The sequence below is a fragment of the Rhinolophus hipposideros genome (assembly GCF_964194185.1).
Source record: "Rhinolophus hipposideros genome assembly, chromosome: 22".
Classification (NCBI taxonomy): Eukaryota; Metazoa; Chordata; class Mammalia; order Chiroptera; family Rhinolophidae; genus Rhinolophus; species Rhinolophus hipposideros.
In genome coordinates, this window is record NC_138068.1 from 10,112,230 (window position 1) to 10,126,721 (window position 14,492).

Below are 14,492 nucleotides of genomic sequence, written 5' to 3' on the forward strand. Positions count from 1 at the left end.
CCAAGAGTGTGTCTGAATCCCAACTCCAGTACACACTGCAAGTCATGTCATCCGTCGAAGTCTCAGGTCACTAGAATGTAAAACAGCACCTCCTCAGAGGGCTAGCATAAGGATTACATGAGGTCACACACGAGGGATGCTGTACAGTGCATGGCTCATAGCAAATGACACACCTATTTTTTTTTAATGACAGTAAAACTATCAGCAACAGTAAGACACAAATTGGTAAAAGTAATTTGAAACTCGTATCCAGAAAAGGGATCCCTAACACGTAAAGAGCACCCCCAAACCAATAAAAAAGAGCAACAATCAATACAAAATGAGCAAAGATTATGAACTGATAGTTCACAGAAAATAAAATAGAAATGGTTCTTAAACAATTTTTAAACACATGAAAAATGGCTCAGTTTCACTCGTAATTATAAAGTTACAAATGAGAACAACTCCAAATAGATCACATAATACCTAGGTATTCCCTAAGATTATGTACACAGACAGGTACAGCCTTAATGAAATAATCTGTCAAAATGGCAAATGCACTTATCAGCAATCCTATTTCTAGGAATTTATTATACAGATAAACTCACAAATAACACTTGTGTTAGGCGATTCAATGCAGTATTGGTTGTAACAGGAAAAAACTGGGAACAATGTAAATGTTCATTAGTTATTAGTTAGAACTCAATCAAACAAATAATAGTATACCTACATCCTGGAATAATATTCACTAGTACAAAAGAATACGAAAGCTCTTTAGGTACTGATTTTCAATGATCTCTAAGATATACTACTGGTAAGTGAAGAAAGAATAATGCATAGTATTTGATAATTTGCATATAAAGGAGAGAATTCATAAATATAGATATATGTGTGTGTGTGTGTGTGTGTGTGTGTATGGGTATGGATATGCATTTCTTGTATATGAATAAGTGTCTCTGGAAAGGTACACAAGAAACTGGTGACTCTGGCTGCCACAGGGGAGGGACTGGCTTATCATGTTTACCCTTTTGTACCTTCTGAATAATCAAACCATGTAAATGTGTTACCTATTTAAAATAAATAAAAACAATAAAAAAAGTGGCCTTACTTGTATATGGTCTCCCTTTCCAGCTTTCATCGGTTGGGTTAGAGAGTTGGCTCTGGCCTCTCTCAGAGGCATTTTTATCTATGCTGCTTAAAGACTGGCGGTCCAGATCCACGTCCTAAAAGCAAACCAGAGAGAAATACAATGTTCACTACTCTTCATGCACAATTCAGTACCTGGGCAGAGAAGTTCCTGTTTTAACACTGAGACCCAACCTGAATTTAAGTGTCTTGCTCAGCTTGAAGTAAAATTATACTGTGTACTTAATGTGGCACTTCTCAGAAGCTACGTAGGAGAGATTACGAATTTCAATTATTTCTTTCCCTCCTTTAACATTTCACATTTTCTTATTCTACTTTAGAGGGCATTTCGCAACATATTAGGATTTAACTATGAGTTTGATCAATTTTAATGAGATCAAGTTAAAAAATAAACTAGTGCAACAGATAGCTTTTTCAAATTGACAGCAGAAGACGGAGTTAAAAAACAAAATGTTTAAATAAAGGGCCTCGTTGTTACCTCCCAAATGCTAATATTACAAATCCCCTTGTAAACCAAAGTCTCTTAAAGTGAGACTTGAATTACAACTTTATGTGGTTTCACACAAAAATTAAGGACTACTATTTCACTGGTGGAGAGGAAAGCACTCTTTATTTAGGAGAGTAATAACTAAGAATAATTACACCAAAGTGTTATTTATAACAGTGGAATGGACAATTGACCTGTCCAATAAGAGAGAAGTCACTAAATATATTATAATAACGTGCAGCCACTGGAAAGGCTGTTCTCAGAGAATATTTAAGAATACGGAAAAATGCTCACAATGTTAAGTAACAGATTATGTGCCAAGTAAGCCCAAATTTCAAACGTGTGAGTTACATATGCGCAGTCACATAAAGAAAAATGAGAAATGTTTTGTGGTTTTGGGATGGGGTGATTTATTTTCTTAATACTTTTCTGTACTTTTAAAAAAATATGTAAATGAACACACATAGTTTTTAGATCCTTTTTTTTTTTTTTTAAATTTTATTGGGGAATACTGGGGAACAGTGTGTTTTTCCAGGGCCCATCAGCTCTAAGTCATTGTCCTTCAATCTAGTTGTGGAGGGAGCAGCTCAGCTCCAAGTCCAGTCACCGTTTTCAATCTTTAGTTGCAGGGGGTGCAGCCCACCATCCCATGTGAGAATTGAACCGGCGACCTTGTTGTTGAGAACTCATGCTCTAACCAACGGAGCCATCTGGCCACCCCTCCGGAAGCTCAGAGGCAGCTCGTTGTCTTCAATCTAGTGTGGAGGGCACAGCTCACTGGCCCATGTGGGAATTGAACCAGCAACCTTGTTGTTCATTCAGAGCTCGCACTCTAACCAACAGCCATCCAGCCGCCCCTAGATCCTATAACCTTTTTTACTCACCTCCCATCAGGAAAGCACAAACTCTTTGGGCTTAAGTTTTTAATATAATGTGAGATCAGAGAAAAGATAACCAAAAAAAAAAAAAAAAGTCTTACCAAATGTTTTTCCGAGGAATCTTCCTCCATTCCTACAGGTCTCCATGTCAGCAAACTTGAGGGAAATCAAGAGAAGAAAAATGATCAATGTGAATGGCAAACCAGAGCTTTAAGACATACACTGAACATAGAAATAAGTAACAATAATCACATTAACACTTACACATGTGGGATAGTTGTTTTGAAAATATCCAGCATACAATTGCATGTTTCATCCCAGACATCAGGACTGAATTTCTCTCCATTGGATATTACTAAGTTTTCTAAGCAATTTGTACCTGATCGAGCCAACTGCTCGTTATCTGCAAAATAAAACAACATCTATCATTAAACTTCAACAGCTGTTTTAATTCCAACCACATCACTGATACTTCATATTATGAAGTGGAGACTATGCAACTGGTGGGTTTGTAGGCTTTCAATTAATTAATGAACCACTGCTACACACAGTGTTAACATTTTTATAGTTTAAGTAGGCTGTAAAGAGGTAAAATTATTTATCATAGCTTTACTGCTAGGGATGGAAGAAGGTCAACATTTTGCTACCCTAATTAACTGGCTTCTTGTATGAGAAATGGTAAAAAAGATGGAAAATATTAGAATAGTGTTTCTAAAAATTTAATCACTCCAACACTACTTTTGCCATATCAGTATCAACTGTTTTATCATTCATTTTAAAACAGTCTTAAAAACTATTAAAACTATTAAGTTTTTTTAAGTTTTAAAAAACTTAAAAACTATTTTAAAACTAAGTTTTTGAAAAACTTAATTAAGCCTTGTCTTCAGCCAAAACTACCTATGGGATCCAAGTCCAAGGTGCTATGTGGGTATTTTTCCTGATACACACTAAAATAAACACGTAAGTACTCAAATAGAAAATGTTCATTGAAGAAGCTGTTAGATTTTGACTCCCCACAGTACATTTTAAAAACATTTCATTATAGAAAATTTCAAACACATACACAAGTAGAAAGAATAGTATAAAATACAAAGGTACATCTTTTAAAATATAAAAATCACTACATCCCACCTTAAAGAAATGCTTTATAACCTGGACTGGTTGGGAGATTATTTTTATAGTTTTAAGGAATACGTCAAGACAATAATTCCTAGAGACGCAGAGTACCTTGTTTTACACACCACTGCAACTGCGCAAATACGTCAGAAAGAAGGACTTCATTCAAAGCTTCGTAAAACTGGGTAAATACATCACAAATAGCATAAAGGGCGTGATTGCAAGTTGTTGTCATCCACTCGGATTTCTGGAAAAACAACAAAAAACAAGAGAGTTTAAAAGCTACTTTCCCTGCAGTGAGATGGGCACTCCCAAACATCATCGCCAAACTGTTCTGGAAAGCAAATTGGCAGTATGTATCAACAGGCTTAATGATGTTTGTGTCCCCTGATGCAGTAACATTTCCAGGAATGAATCCTAAATAAATAATCAAAGATTTGTGGGTGAACCTTGTTTATCACAGTGGTATTTACATACCGTAAACATAGATACATACTAATGTCCAGCAATGTGGTGATTAAGCTGAGTACATCCAAATGATAGAACATTAAACAGTCATTCAAAGAGTCACATAAGGTTTTAATGATTTGGAAAAAATGAATATGAGATTATGCGAAATACTCATACCATACATTAAAAATTTAAATATTAAAAATAATGCTGAGTCAGTATTTTTCAAAAAAACATATAGAAATGACCAACAGCTACATGACAAGGGAAATGCAAATTAAAACCACCATGAGATATCACCTCATGCCTGTTAGAATGGCCATCATCAAAAAGACAAGAGATAAATGCTGGCAAGGATATGGAGTAAGGGGAACCCCTGTACACTAGTTGATGAGATTGTAAGTTGGTATAACCACTATGGAAAACAGTATGGAGACTCCTCAAAATACTAAAAACAGAACTACCATATGATCCACTAAATTCTACTTCTGGATATATATCTGAAAGAAACAAAAACACTATGTTGAAGAAATATCTGTACCCCCATGTTTGCAGCATCATTATTCACAATAGCTAAAACACGGAGACAACGTAAGTGTCCATCAACAAATGAATGGCTAAAGAAGATGTGGTATATATACGCAATGGAATACTATTCAGCCATAAAAAGAAGGGAGCATTATGCTAAGTGAAATAAGTCAGAGAAAGACAAATACTATATGATTTCACCTTTATGTGGAATCTTAAAAAAATCCCCAAAAAACACACTCAAAGAAAAGAGATCAGATTTATGGTTACCAGAATTGGGGGGTAGGGAGTGGACGAACTGGATGAAGGTGGTCAAAAGGTACAAACTTCCAGTTACAAGATAAATAAGTCCTGGACACATAATATATAATACAACATGCTGACTATAGCTAACACTGCTGGATGGTATATTTGACAGTTGCTAAGAGAATAGGTCCTAAAAGTTCTCATCACAAGGAAAAAATTTTTTTTTTCTTTTATATCTATATGAGATGATGGATGTTAACTGGTTGCGGTAATCATTTCACAAAATATGTAAGTTAAGTCATTATGCTGTACACCTTAAACTTATTCAGTGCTGTGCATCAATTATATCTCAATAAAGCTGAAAGAAAAAAGAAAAAATCATGGTGTGAAATGATCAAAAGACATATTCAAAGAGATTTATACAATTATGAAAAAGAAAAGGGTTGCTAAGTAAGATTTCAAAACTGGAAACCACAAAGGAAAAAACTGATAGATTTGGTTACGTAAAAGCTAAAATTTTCCAAAACAAAAAAGAAATGAGAAGAACAAACTGGGCAAAATCATCTTCAATTTATGTAAGGCTATGCTACATTATTTTTATATTAACTTATAAATCAATAAGAAAAAGGTCACTATCCCGATAGGCTAAGGATATGAAAAGGCAATTCATAGAAGAAGTGCAAATGATCAACGATGTGAAGGAAAATATGCAACCTTAATAGCAATTTAACTTCTCTAACGTGATTTGGCCTGTTAAGTTACTGATTAGAAAAATATGAAGAGCTCGAGTGGGTATGGAGAAGCAGGAACACTCATGCATTGCTGGCAGAAGAGTGAATGGAGCTGTAAGTGCATTTGGAAGTCAACTTAGAAGTACTATCAAAAGCCTCAGTAATGTGAAGCTCCAAACCCAACAGTCACACCACCTGTTCTAAATACAAAAAGAATGAGTAAAAGTGTAGCTGCAAAAATGTTCATTTCATTGCTGTCTAAAGAAAGAAAAATTGGAAATAATTTTCCGCAGACTATGGAACATTCACAGGTAAGAATGTTTTGCAGCCCCTAACACTGTAGAAGACAAGTTACAGATGTGGAAAAACAGTCATGTATTAAGTTAAAAAAGCAGTTTTGGAATATGTGGTAGGATTCCATTTTTATAAGAAGAAAAAACATGTATCTCAAACATGCACACGCACGCGCGCGCGCACACACACACACACAGTGTGTAAAGTGGTAAATGGTGGTTACCTATGGAAGAACCGTCAGTGTTAAAATTTTTTTCTTTTCTGTTTTCTGATTTGCTTTATAATGAACAAAAATTGAAATTACTTTAAAATAAGATTAGAAAACTGTATCTATACTATGACTTCAACCATATTTAATTCATGTAAAAGACTGAGGGAAATTTGCCAAAATATTAATTCTAATTTCTGAATGGTAAAATGCCAAATTTTCTGTATATTCCTAATAGTCCATATTAAGCATATGTCACTTTTATACCAGGGGGATGAGGGAATGATGTTTCTAAAAGAAGGCATAAAATCTTAAGCTAGAATATCCTCTCCCTACCCCTCTACCTCCATGGGAGAAATAACAAAGGCAACTAGAGGCATCAAACATCCTTTAAAAAAAAAAACATTTCCTAACATTATCTCTGACTGTAACTTCATTAAAAACCCTCTTACTGGGTTTTTAAAGGGACCAGAGTCACTGCACTTTTTATTGACTCGTCAGCAGTTTATATGAAGCAAACAGGTAAGAGGACCAGTCGGTGCCCTGGCGGGTATGATGCCTGAGGCCCAGTGGGCAGAGCGTGGTGACTTATTTCCTCTCACTCGTCTGCAGATGGGGAGAATGTCTCAGTACTAGTTGATCCTCGTAGAAGAGTGCCAGGAAGGGTGTTTCCATTTTTCAAACACACCATGAGTGGCTCGGGATTTAAGACTTCCGTGGGGATGACGATGTGGCCCCCCGAGGCAGACAAAGGCCAGAGAGCGCAGTGCTCCAGTCATCACCTACCTCCGACTGCTGTTCAGGGAGCTTCATGTTGTCAAAAATCCTGAACACGATTCTGAACAGGTCCTGCCACCAGTGCTTTTCAAAGGTGTGGCCATAGCTCTTCATGATCTCAAACATGACTGTGAGTCCTCTGCGGGAACAAAGCCAGGCGCAGGACAGAGAATGAGGTGGGGAAAGAGAAGAGCAGAGCAGACAGTGCGGGAGCACGGGGTCAGGTGAGCAGGTGACTGAGACTCTGGGCGACGGAGGGGGCACTGCCCTGGGACACAGTTACCTTGTCCGCACATCGAGCTTGCATCTGTTAATGATGCAGGAGAGCTCAAACAGGATGGGGAACCAGCCTCGGACCCAGACTCTGTCACCAGGAGCCACAGTCATGTCGTCACTTGTGTATTCTTGTAGCACCTACAATGAAAGTCACGTCACAGATGCAGGCTAAGCAAGCGAAAGGAAGAAACCGAGAGGGAACTATACAATGAGTAGGCCCCACACATTTCCTCTCCTAAACGTCCATTCAGCAACGGGGAATCCCAAAGAGCTAGAGACCAGTCTGTTCCAATGACACCGGAGCAATTGCCCCATAGGAACCTATGGACCTGTGTGGATTTTAGAATAAGTTGAGTGGGCCAGATCACAGGAGTCCTGAGGTGGAGGTGTTACATGAAGAAGAGCACTACAGGTCAAATGGTGTTAGCAAAATACCCAGGATGATTCAGTATCTTAGGTCTCTGGGATGTTACTGTAATACATCCTACTTAGATAATAGCAGCAACCGCTACTATTTACTGGGTGCTTGCTGTGGCCAGGAACTGAGAAGGTGCTCTACACAGGTTAACAATTCTCACAATAGTCCTTTGAGGCAGGTGGAAATAATGGTCCCATTTTACAGATGAGTCAATCAAGGTAGTACAAGATTAAGCAAGCTGCCCAAGGTCATGCAGCTAGGAGCTGGCAGTCTTTCCGCAGTCTGGATGTGAAACCCTGTCTCCGGGGTATCAAGCCCTCTGCTCTGTAACCTCTCTCGAAGTGGTGTTGTCTGTTGTAATGGAATTTCTTTTGCAACTCCAGTTATCTAAAATTAGGCAATTTCGCTGTGCTTCAGTTAACTCCCCTGCACAATGGGGATATAATTACCCATCCGGTTGGTCTGATGTGGGGATTAAGTAAATCAACACAAAGTACCTACCATAGTGCCTGACAGGAGCTAAGTGGCTTTCCTGACCACCGCATCTTAATGAGCTGTTGCAGGGATCAGACGTATCGTCTCACGGGTTTATAGTTCCGTAAAGAATGCTTAAGAAGAGAGCTATATAGGCCACTATAGTTTAGTTGCTTATTCCCACCCAATTTCAGGGTTTTGAGACTTCCATTTAAACCAAGCAGGACTCTTTGGAAAGGTGAGACATAAGAGAAAAACCCCAAATGTTTTCGGGAGAAAACAACAATTGATTTGTAAATGGGATTTCTCAGCCACGTCCCAATGGCATAATGTCATTTCCTAAAAGGGAGGTTTGTTTTCTTTCAACTAGAAAAATGTCTAGCTTCTTCAGCTTTGCCAAAATTCAAAGGTAAAATATTATCTTCTACAAAACAACTTGTAGGATACCATATAAAAGTTCAATATGAATAAAATAATTTCATGCATACAAAATACAGAAAAGGTGTAACCCCTGGAATGGCAGCACTGTGAAATAACACCTAGCTTAGGGCAAACAGGCATTTCTAAAAGAGAAGCTGGAAAGCTCTTGCCCGGAGTGAGGGTTTTGGCCCCATGGCTCCTTCCCCTCACTGCCCATAAGAATGAGGAAGGAATGTGTACCCGCGGCCTCTCCGAGACGTATTTCCCGCAGAAGCGGATGAGCCGGATGGCTTCCATGCTGGTGTCAGGGAAAGCAGCATTGCAGGCAAACTCCGACAAGCACTTCACAGCATCCTGGAAGGAATCAATGGCTGCGGGGAAATGGTGCTGGAACGTAGTTGCTGGGGAGACAAAGGCACATTTATTTTTGTAAGAACAGGATTCAACGGGGATTGCGCGCGCGCACGCATACACCCCCCGAGATGATTACTTTTGTGCAAATCTAAGAAAAGCATGTCAGATTCTCTGAAAGACAGTTTCTTATTAAATTATTCAGGAATAATTAGCCCACAGCTTGGGCTACAACTGTTCCCGAGCCCATGCAATGATGTAAAGGCCCAAATATTAATTTATTCAATGAACATCTGAGTGCCAACTATGTGCCAAGTATGGTTTTGGGGACACAGAGATGACCAAACTTCCTGCCCTCACAATGCTTGTGTTCCAAAGGGCAAGACAGACAATAATCACCTCCGTCAACACATATATAAAATAATCTCAGGTGGGGTGAGTGGGTATGAGAGAAGAGGGGCTGTTTAGACTGGTGGTCAGGGAAGGCCTCAGGAAGGTCCTGATAAGTGTCCCTGAGAAAGTGAGAGGGCAAGCCATGAGAAAACCAAGTTTCACCAGGTGTGAAGGTGTCCATTTAACTTAAGCCATTTGAGAATGGAGCTTGAGGAACTACACAAGATATAAACGCTGATCTGAGTGTGAAGTCGGCCCACAGTGGTCAACCTTACAGAAGCTGAGCACGAGCACAGGTCTGACTGCAATTCTGGGATGCTCAGTACACTCCTTAAATCTCTGGTAGTTTCCGTAAGACCACATCTCCTGCTACCTTGTGGATGGAATCATTTGAAAACGAGGTGAGATAAAGAAGGTCAGTCAGTGAACTAAAGATGAATGGCAATTTAGAAGCCAAACGTTTTCAAAACCCTGCAAATATCACCCAAGAGAACAATTTGAGTGGCAAGAAGTTAAAAAGTTAAAAGACTTCAGAGATCAAAACTGAGCCAATGCCTTACAATTTCCATGAAGACCAAGACCAATAGACATCTCGTTCCATGATCACAGGAAGGACCAAGGACTTCTGGCCAGTCCAGAGTGGAGGGACCCTGCCCCAGCTCTGGGCCAGACTCCCTGGCGGGAATCCTGCCCACCACTTCCTAGCTGAGCGACCTTGGACAAGTTGTTCTATTTTACTTTATTTTCTAATGCCTCAGTTTCCTCTTCCGTAAAACAGTGGAAAACAATGGGATAATCATTTCTTATTATCCACAGTAGTTTGTTCTATAAAGTGGCTATGAACACTGAATGAGCAAATACTGAATCACTGCTCCTGTGGGAAATACGGGGTTAGGTTTCTGCGAAACTCTAGCCACATTTTCATGAGCCAGTCAACACATAACCCTGTTTTATGTATGTTTCTGTTTAAAGATACTTCATTTAAAAACATGATTGATTCAGTCACAGTGAACGCCAGGCCGACAGCAATATAGCTCATGCCAGAAAGAGTTTATGTAAACAGGTATTTTCTCCTTAAGGCACACCGCAGCCTTCCGGCACGTGGGGTTACTGGACAGCACCATGTTTCAGGGCCATTTTAAATGGCAAAGTCAGCAAGAGAAGGACAAAAATGTGGCAGTATGTACACCACAGAAAGGACACTTGCATGCTTATACGAAGGGGGCAGAAGCAAGAAATCAGAGGGTCGTCTTGTTCAGCCTCAAGCTGGGAATGTGCGCCCTGGGCAACTCAAGTGTTTCGCTGCTCTGCACATGTGCATGTCCACCAATGACCACAAAAGCGCCAGGAGCACTGGCTTTGGGATTACATGTAACTTTAAGAAAGTGGTGAATCCACAAAAATGGAATCTGCGAATAATGGGTGTCTGCATTTTCTTCATTGGGTTGTTGTGCACATGACATGAACTAACAACACTGCCTGGCATATTATTGTATCGCAGTACAGCTAACACAAGGAAGCCTCTTTGGGGAGTAGAACAGACAGGAAATAAGCGGTCCCTCTTTTCGACTTGCAGATGGGACATTGGGGGGAAGAGAGCCACGTACTGACGATGTGGCCTGTGGTCTGGAAGGCCAGCTCCACGATGTTCCCGTCGTGATCGGAGGCAGCCTGGTGGAACACGGCAAAGATGTTCTTCCAGCCTGAGCGGATGTTGGCTGCCTGGGAGCTCACCATCTGGGCAATGCAGCGGATCACCATGTCCCGGATGGTTGGAGACCTGAGGACCGAATGGGGCAGCCATGTCATTCGTACTTTGCACAGTGGGAAGACATATAGACATAGCTCATCATGTAGAAGGAGCACTTAAAAAAAAACAGTTTTTAAAGCACACAATAATCCACATTCACCAAGGAGGTGAAAACAATTAGAGGTAAAAACAATTAGACAGAACAACAAAAATTAATAATAAGACAATCACTGTGGCAGGCAGTTAGCTGCCTACCCAGCAGCCCCCCTGCCACCTCCTCGGTAACAGAACTCTGAATTCATCCAGGCAGCAAGATGTCCGACGTCAGGAAACCATCATGAACAGTCTAAGATAACACAGCAATCTTGTCTCCTGTGCCAGGTCCTCCATTTCTAGTCTCCCTTGCACTAGGGGTGCTACATGACCTGCTCCGACTAAGGAGATGTAAGAAGACATCCTGGGGATGGGAAGGGAGGTTTCTGGGAAGGTTCTGCTTTTATCTCAAAAGGAATATAGATGACATACTCTGCCGCCTGTCCTCTTATTCCCATTCTGAACACAGCATGATGGCTGGAGCTAGAGCCTCTGTCCAATAATCACAAAACAATAGGCTCAAGGATGAAATGCGACCCTGTGGATGGGTCCTTGATGACAATTTGGGCTATGGAACCACGATGGGACTGCGTGCCTCTGACTTGTTAAATAAACAATACATAGCTTTGTAGTTTAAGCCATTGTTGGTCAGTTTTTCTGGCCCCAAACTTTTAGACTAACATACTTTTAATAGTGCTACCCAGAGACCAACATTCCTAAATTCTTAGTGCATCTCCTCTTAGATTTTTGGACAGGGATATACATGTATGGTAAACACATAGACATGGATGGGAGTACACACATATCACTTAAGATGCAATATTTTAAATTTAATTATTACAAAACAAAACCCAAAGATAGGAAAAATGGCCCATTTTCTTAAGCAGCTGCAAGGTGCAACATGTTACCTGGATATTTGCAACAGATTGGCATATGTATCTTGCAACCTATTAGAACATATACGATTAAGGGGTGAACTAACTCTATTATTTCACAAACAACAAGAAGCAAGGCTACACAAACCTATTGCTTCTATAGCACAAACTTTGAAAGTTGTTAAGAGTGGCTTTGGGATTGCAGACTTGACTTGCAAAATCCAGCATTCCATCTGGCTTAGGATAACATTCATGTGTGTCTTCTGGACCCATACTAACTCATAATAGGAGAGGCTAATTCATCAGCACGTGCTGCAGGCTTTGCTTTCAAAATGCATGCAGAATTCAATCCCACGGAGCCTGAGCACCCCACTGCTATCTCCTCGGTCCAAATTTGGATGACTACAATGGCTGCCTAATTCATCCCACTGCTTCTTATTTCCCAAGGATAAATGCAGGATGACTCTCTAAAATATGTCAGATAATTTTACTTCTCTGCTCAAAAGCCTCCAATGGCTTCTGTCTCTCACAGAGAGGAAGCCAAAGTGCTTACACAGGCAGACAGTTCCTACATGACCTAGGTGCCCTGCTACCATTGGGACGTCATCTTCTAGGACTTTCTGCCTTGTTCAATCGTCCCAGCTGCACCGGCCGCCTTGCTGTTCCAAGCTCATCCTGCCACAGGCTTTTGCTATCTCTGTTCCCTCTACTCCTAACACTCTTCCCAAGACCACACAATGCCACCCCTGTCTTGTTTCTCTCATCGCTTTACCAAACACATGTCAGCTCACTACCGCGTACAAAGGAGTGCTTCTACCCGTATCCCCTTATCTGGATTTAATGTTCTTTAGAGCAATGATCACCACTGCTTTACTGCACATTTACTTATCTATCCCACTGGAATATAGACAGAGGTTTACTTTTTAATTTTATTATGGAAAATTTCAAACATATATAAAAATAGAGAGGACAGGGTAATGAACACCATCACCCAGCTGCAACCATGATCAAATCAGGGCCAACCGAAAATGGGTTTTTCACTGTTCCCTTTATTGCTGTATGCTTGGGAATAGGACCTAGCAGATGGCAGTTTTCAATAAATACAGGCCGAGTGGATGAATGAAGGTGACTGCTGCAAAGGGATAGCTGCCCTGACCTCTTTTCTCACCTCCCTGGGGCAGACATGTTGGGTCACATAATCCTTGACCTTGTCAGAGGCTGTGTCTGCAGGGGCTTTTTCTCTAATCTCCCTCAGCACCAGCCTCAGGAAGGACATGTGACATATTTCTATAGTTGCAGTGATGTAATCTGTCCTATGGGAAAGGTTACACACAGACCTTAGTGTGGTTTACGTAGAGACAATAAATGCGAAGCACAGTCTGCTCATTTTATTTGCTTCCACCAACAAGGGAGGGAAAAATTAATCCTGTGGTTGGTTAGTGGCTGGGGGTCTTTGGAGGCCCCCAATGGGGAATTTGACCTAGGGTCTTTCAGAACAATGCACATACCTGTTTTTTTTCATGATATGCTCAAAGGGCCTCAGAAAATCTTTCTGGAAACGGAAGTTAGCTAATTCTCCCTTCTCGAGAAACTTCATGGAGAGTTGCCTTAATGAATCAACAGCAAAGATAGCCACGTCTTCATTAGGGTTACAGCCAACCTGAGCAGGAACAGGAAGTGAGGTGAAATAAGCACAGTGCAATAATATGGATGTGGGGTTCTGAACCTCAAAAATGGACAGACTGCCTTCAAAATAAATGCTCTGGGAAAACACACCTAAGGAGAAAACAAATGGTATTTTGCGGCTCTGACCTGTACAATTTTAAGTTTAATGATGAAAAATCAGTATTGCATATTTAATTAGAAGTGCTTTCAAAATGTGCTATTTAATTTGTTAAAAATTGTGGCAAAATGCTCATAACATAAAATGTAGCATCATAACCATTTTAAAGTGCACAGTTTAGTAGCGTTAAAGACATTCACACAGCAGTGCAGCCAATCTCCAGAACTCTTTTCATCTTGCAAAACTGAAACTCTATACCCAATAAACAACAACTCTCCATGTGCTATTTAATTTTATCCGACTCTACACAAGAGGTCAAAAGACTTTGAGGTCTCTGTAAAGACTTTCATACTTGCCCCATCTGTCACCAAAAACAAATGATTATCAACGAATATCATCAGCCTCAAATAATTCAGCAGAAATATGGAGGCTTTTCAGTTTCCTTAGAACTGTACTTGTCTATGGTGCACCTACTTGCAGGGACTGGAGTTATGGGTGTATATTTGGCTGGTGCTTCTCAAACTTCTCCCTCTGTAAGAATCCCTAAAAGCAGAGCGAGGGGATATTTCCCAGCAGAACCCCTGCGTAGGGAGCTGGACCACTGGGCAGGAGCCTGCTCCAAGTGAGAAATTTTACTGACATGTGGTCTGACCTGAACATCTTTTACAGTTACTGAAAGTCAGGCTGCAATATTTTTTTCCAAAAAATAAATAAATATGGAAGCTCCAATGAGAAAATGGTTATGTAACGGTACGTTCATATACATGGAATTACATTTGGCAGTTAAAAAGAAAGAATGAATCTAGCCTTAAAACAAAG

General features: G+C 40.2%; 1 protein-coding gene across 4 annotated transcripts in view; it reads right to left on the reverse strand.

The window, feature by feature from the left end:
* The window catches only part of ARFGEF2 (ARF guanine nucleotide exchange factor 2), an 81,373-nt gene that overhangs the window by 12,138 nt on the left and 54,743 nt on the right, over positions 1–14,492 (reverse strand). For all 4 annotated transcript variants that reach the window (XM_081033426.1, XM_081033428.1, XM_081033427.1 and 1 more), the window contains exons 26-34: positions 13,399–13,550; positions 10,780–10,952; positions 8,669–8,829; positions 7,124–7,254; positions 6,850–6,979; positions 3,718–3,853; positions 2,755–2,893; positions 2,592–2,646; positions 1,088–1,202 (exon numbers count right to left, since the gene is read on the reverse strand). In XM_081033426.1, the coding sequence (XP_080889552.1) occupies positions 1,088–1,202; positions 2,592–2,646; positions 2,755–2,893; positions 3,718–3,853; positions 6,850–6,979; positions 7,124–7,254; positions 8,669–8,829; positions 10,780–10,952; positions 13,399–13,550 (1,192 nt within the window). The remainder of the gene's footprint in view (positions 1–1,087; positions 1,203–2,591; positions 2,647–2,754; positions 2,894–3,717; positions 3,854–6,849; positions 6,980–7,123; positions 7,255–8,668; positions 8,830–10,779; positions 10,953–13,398; positions 13,551–14,492) is intronic.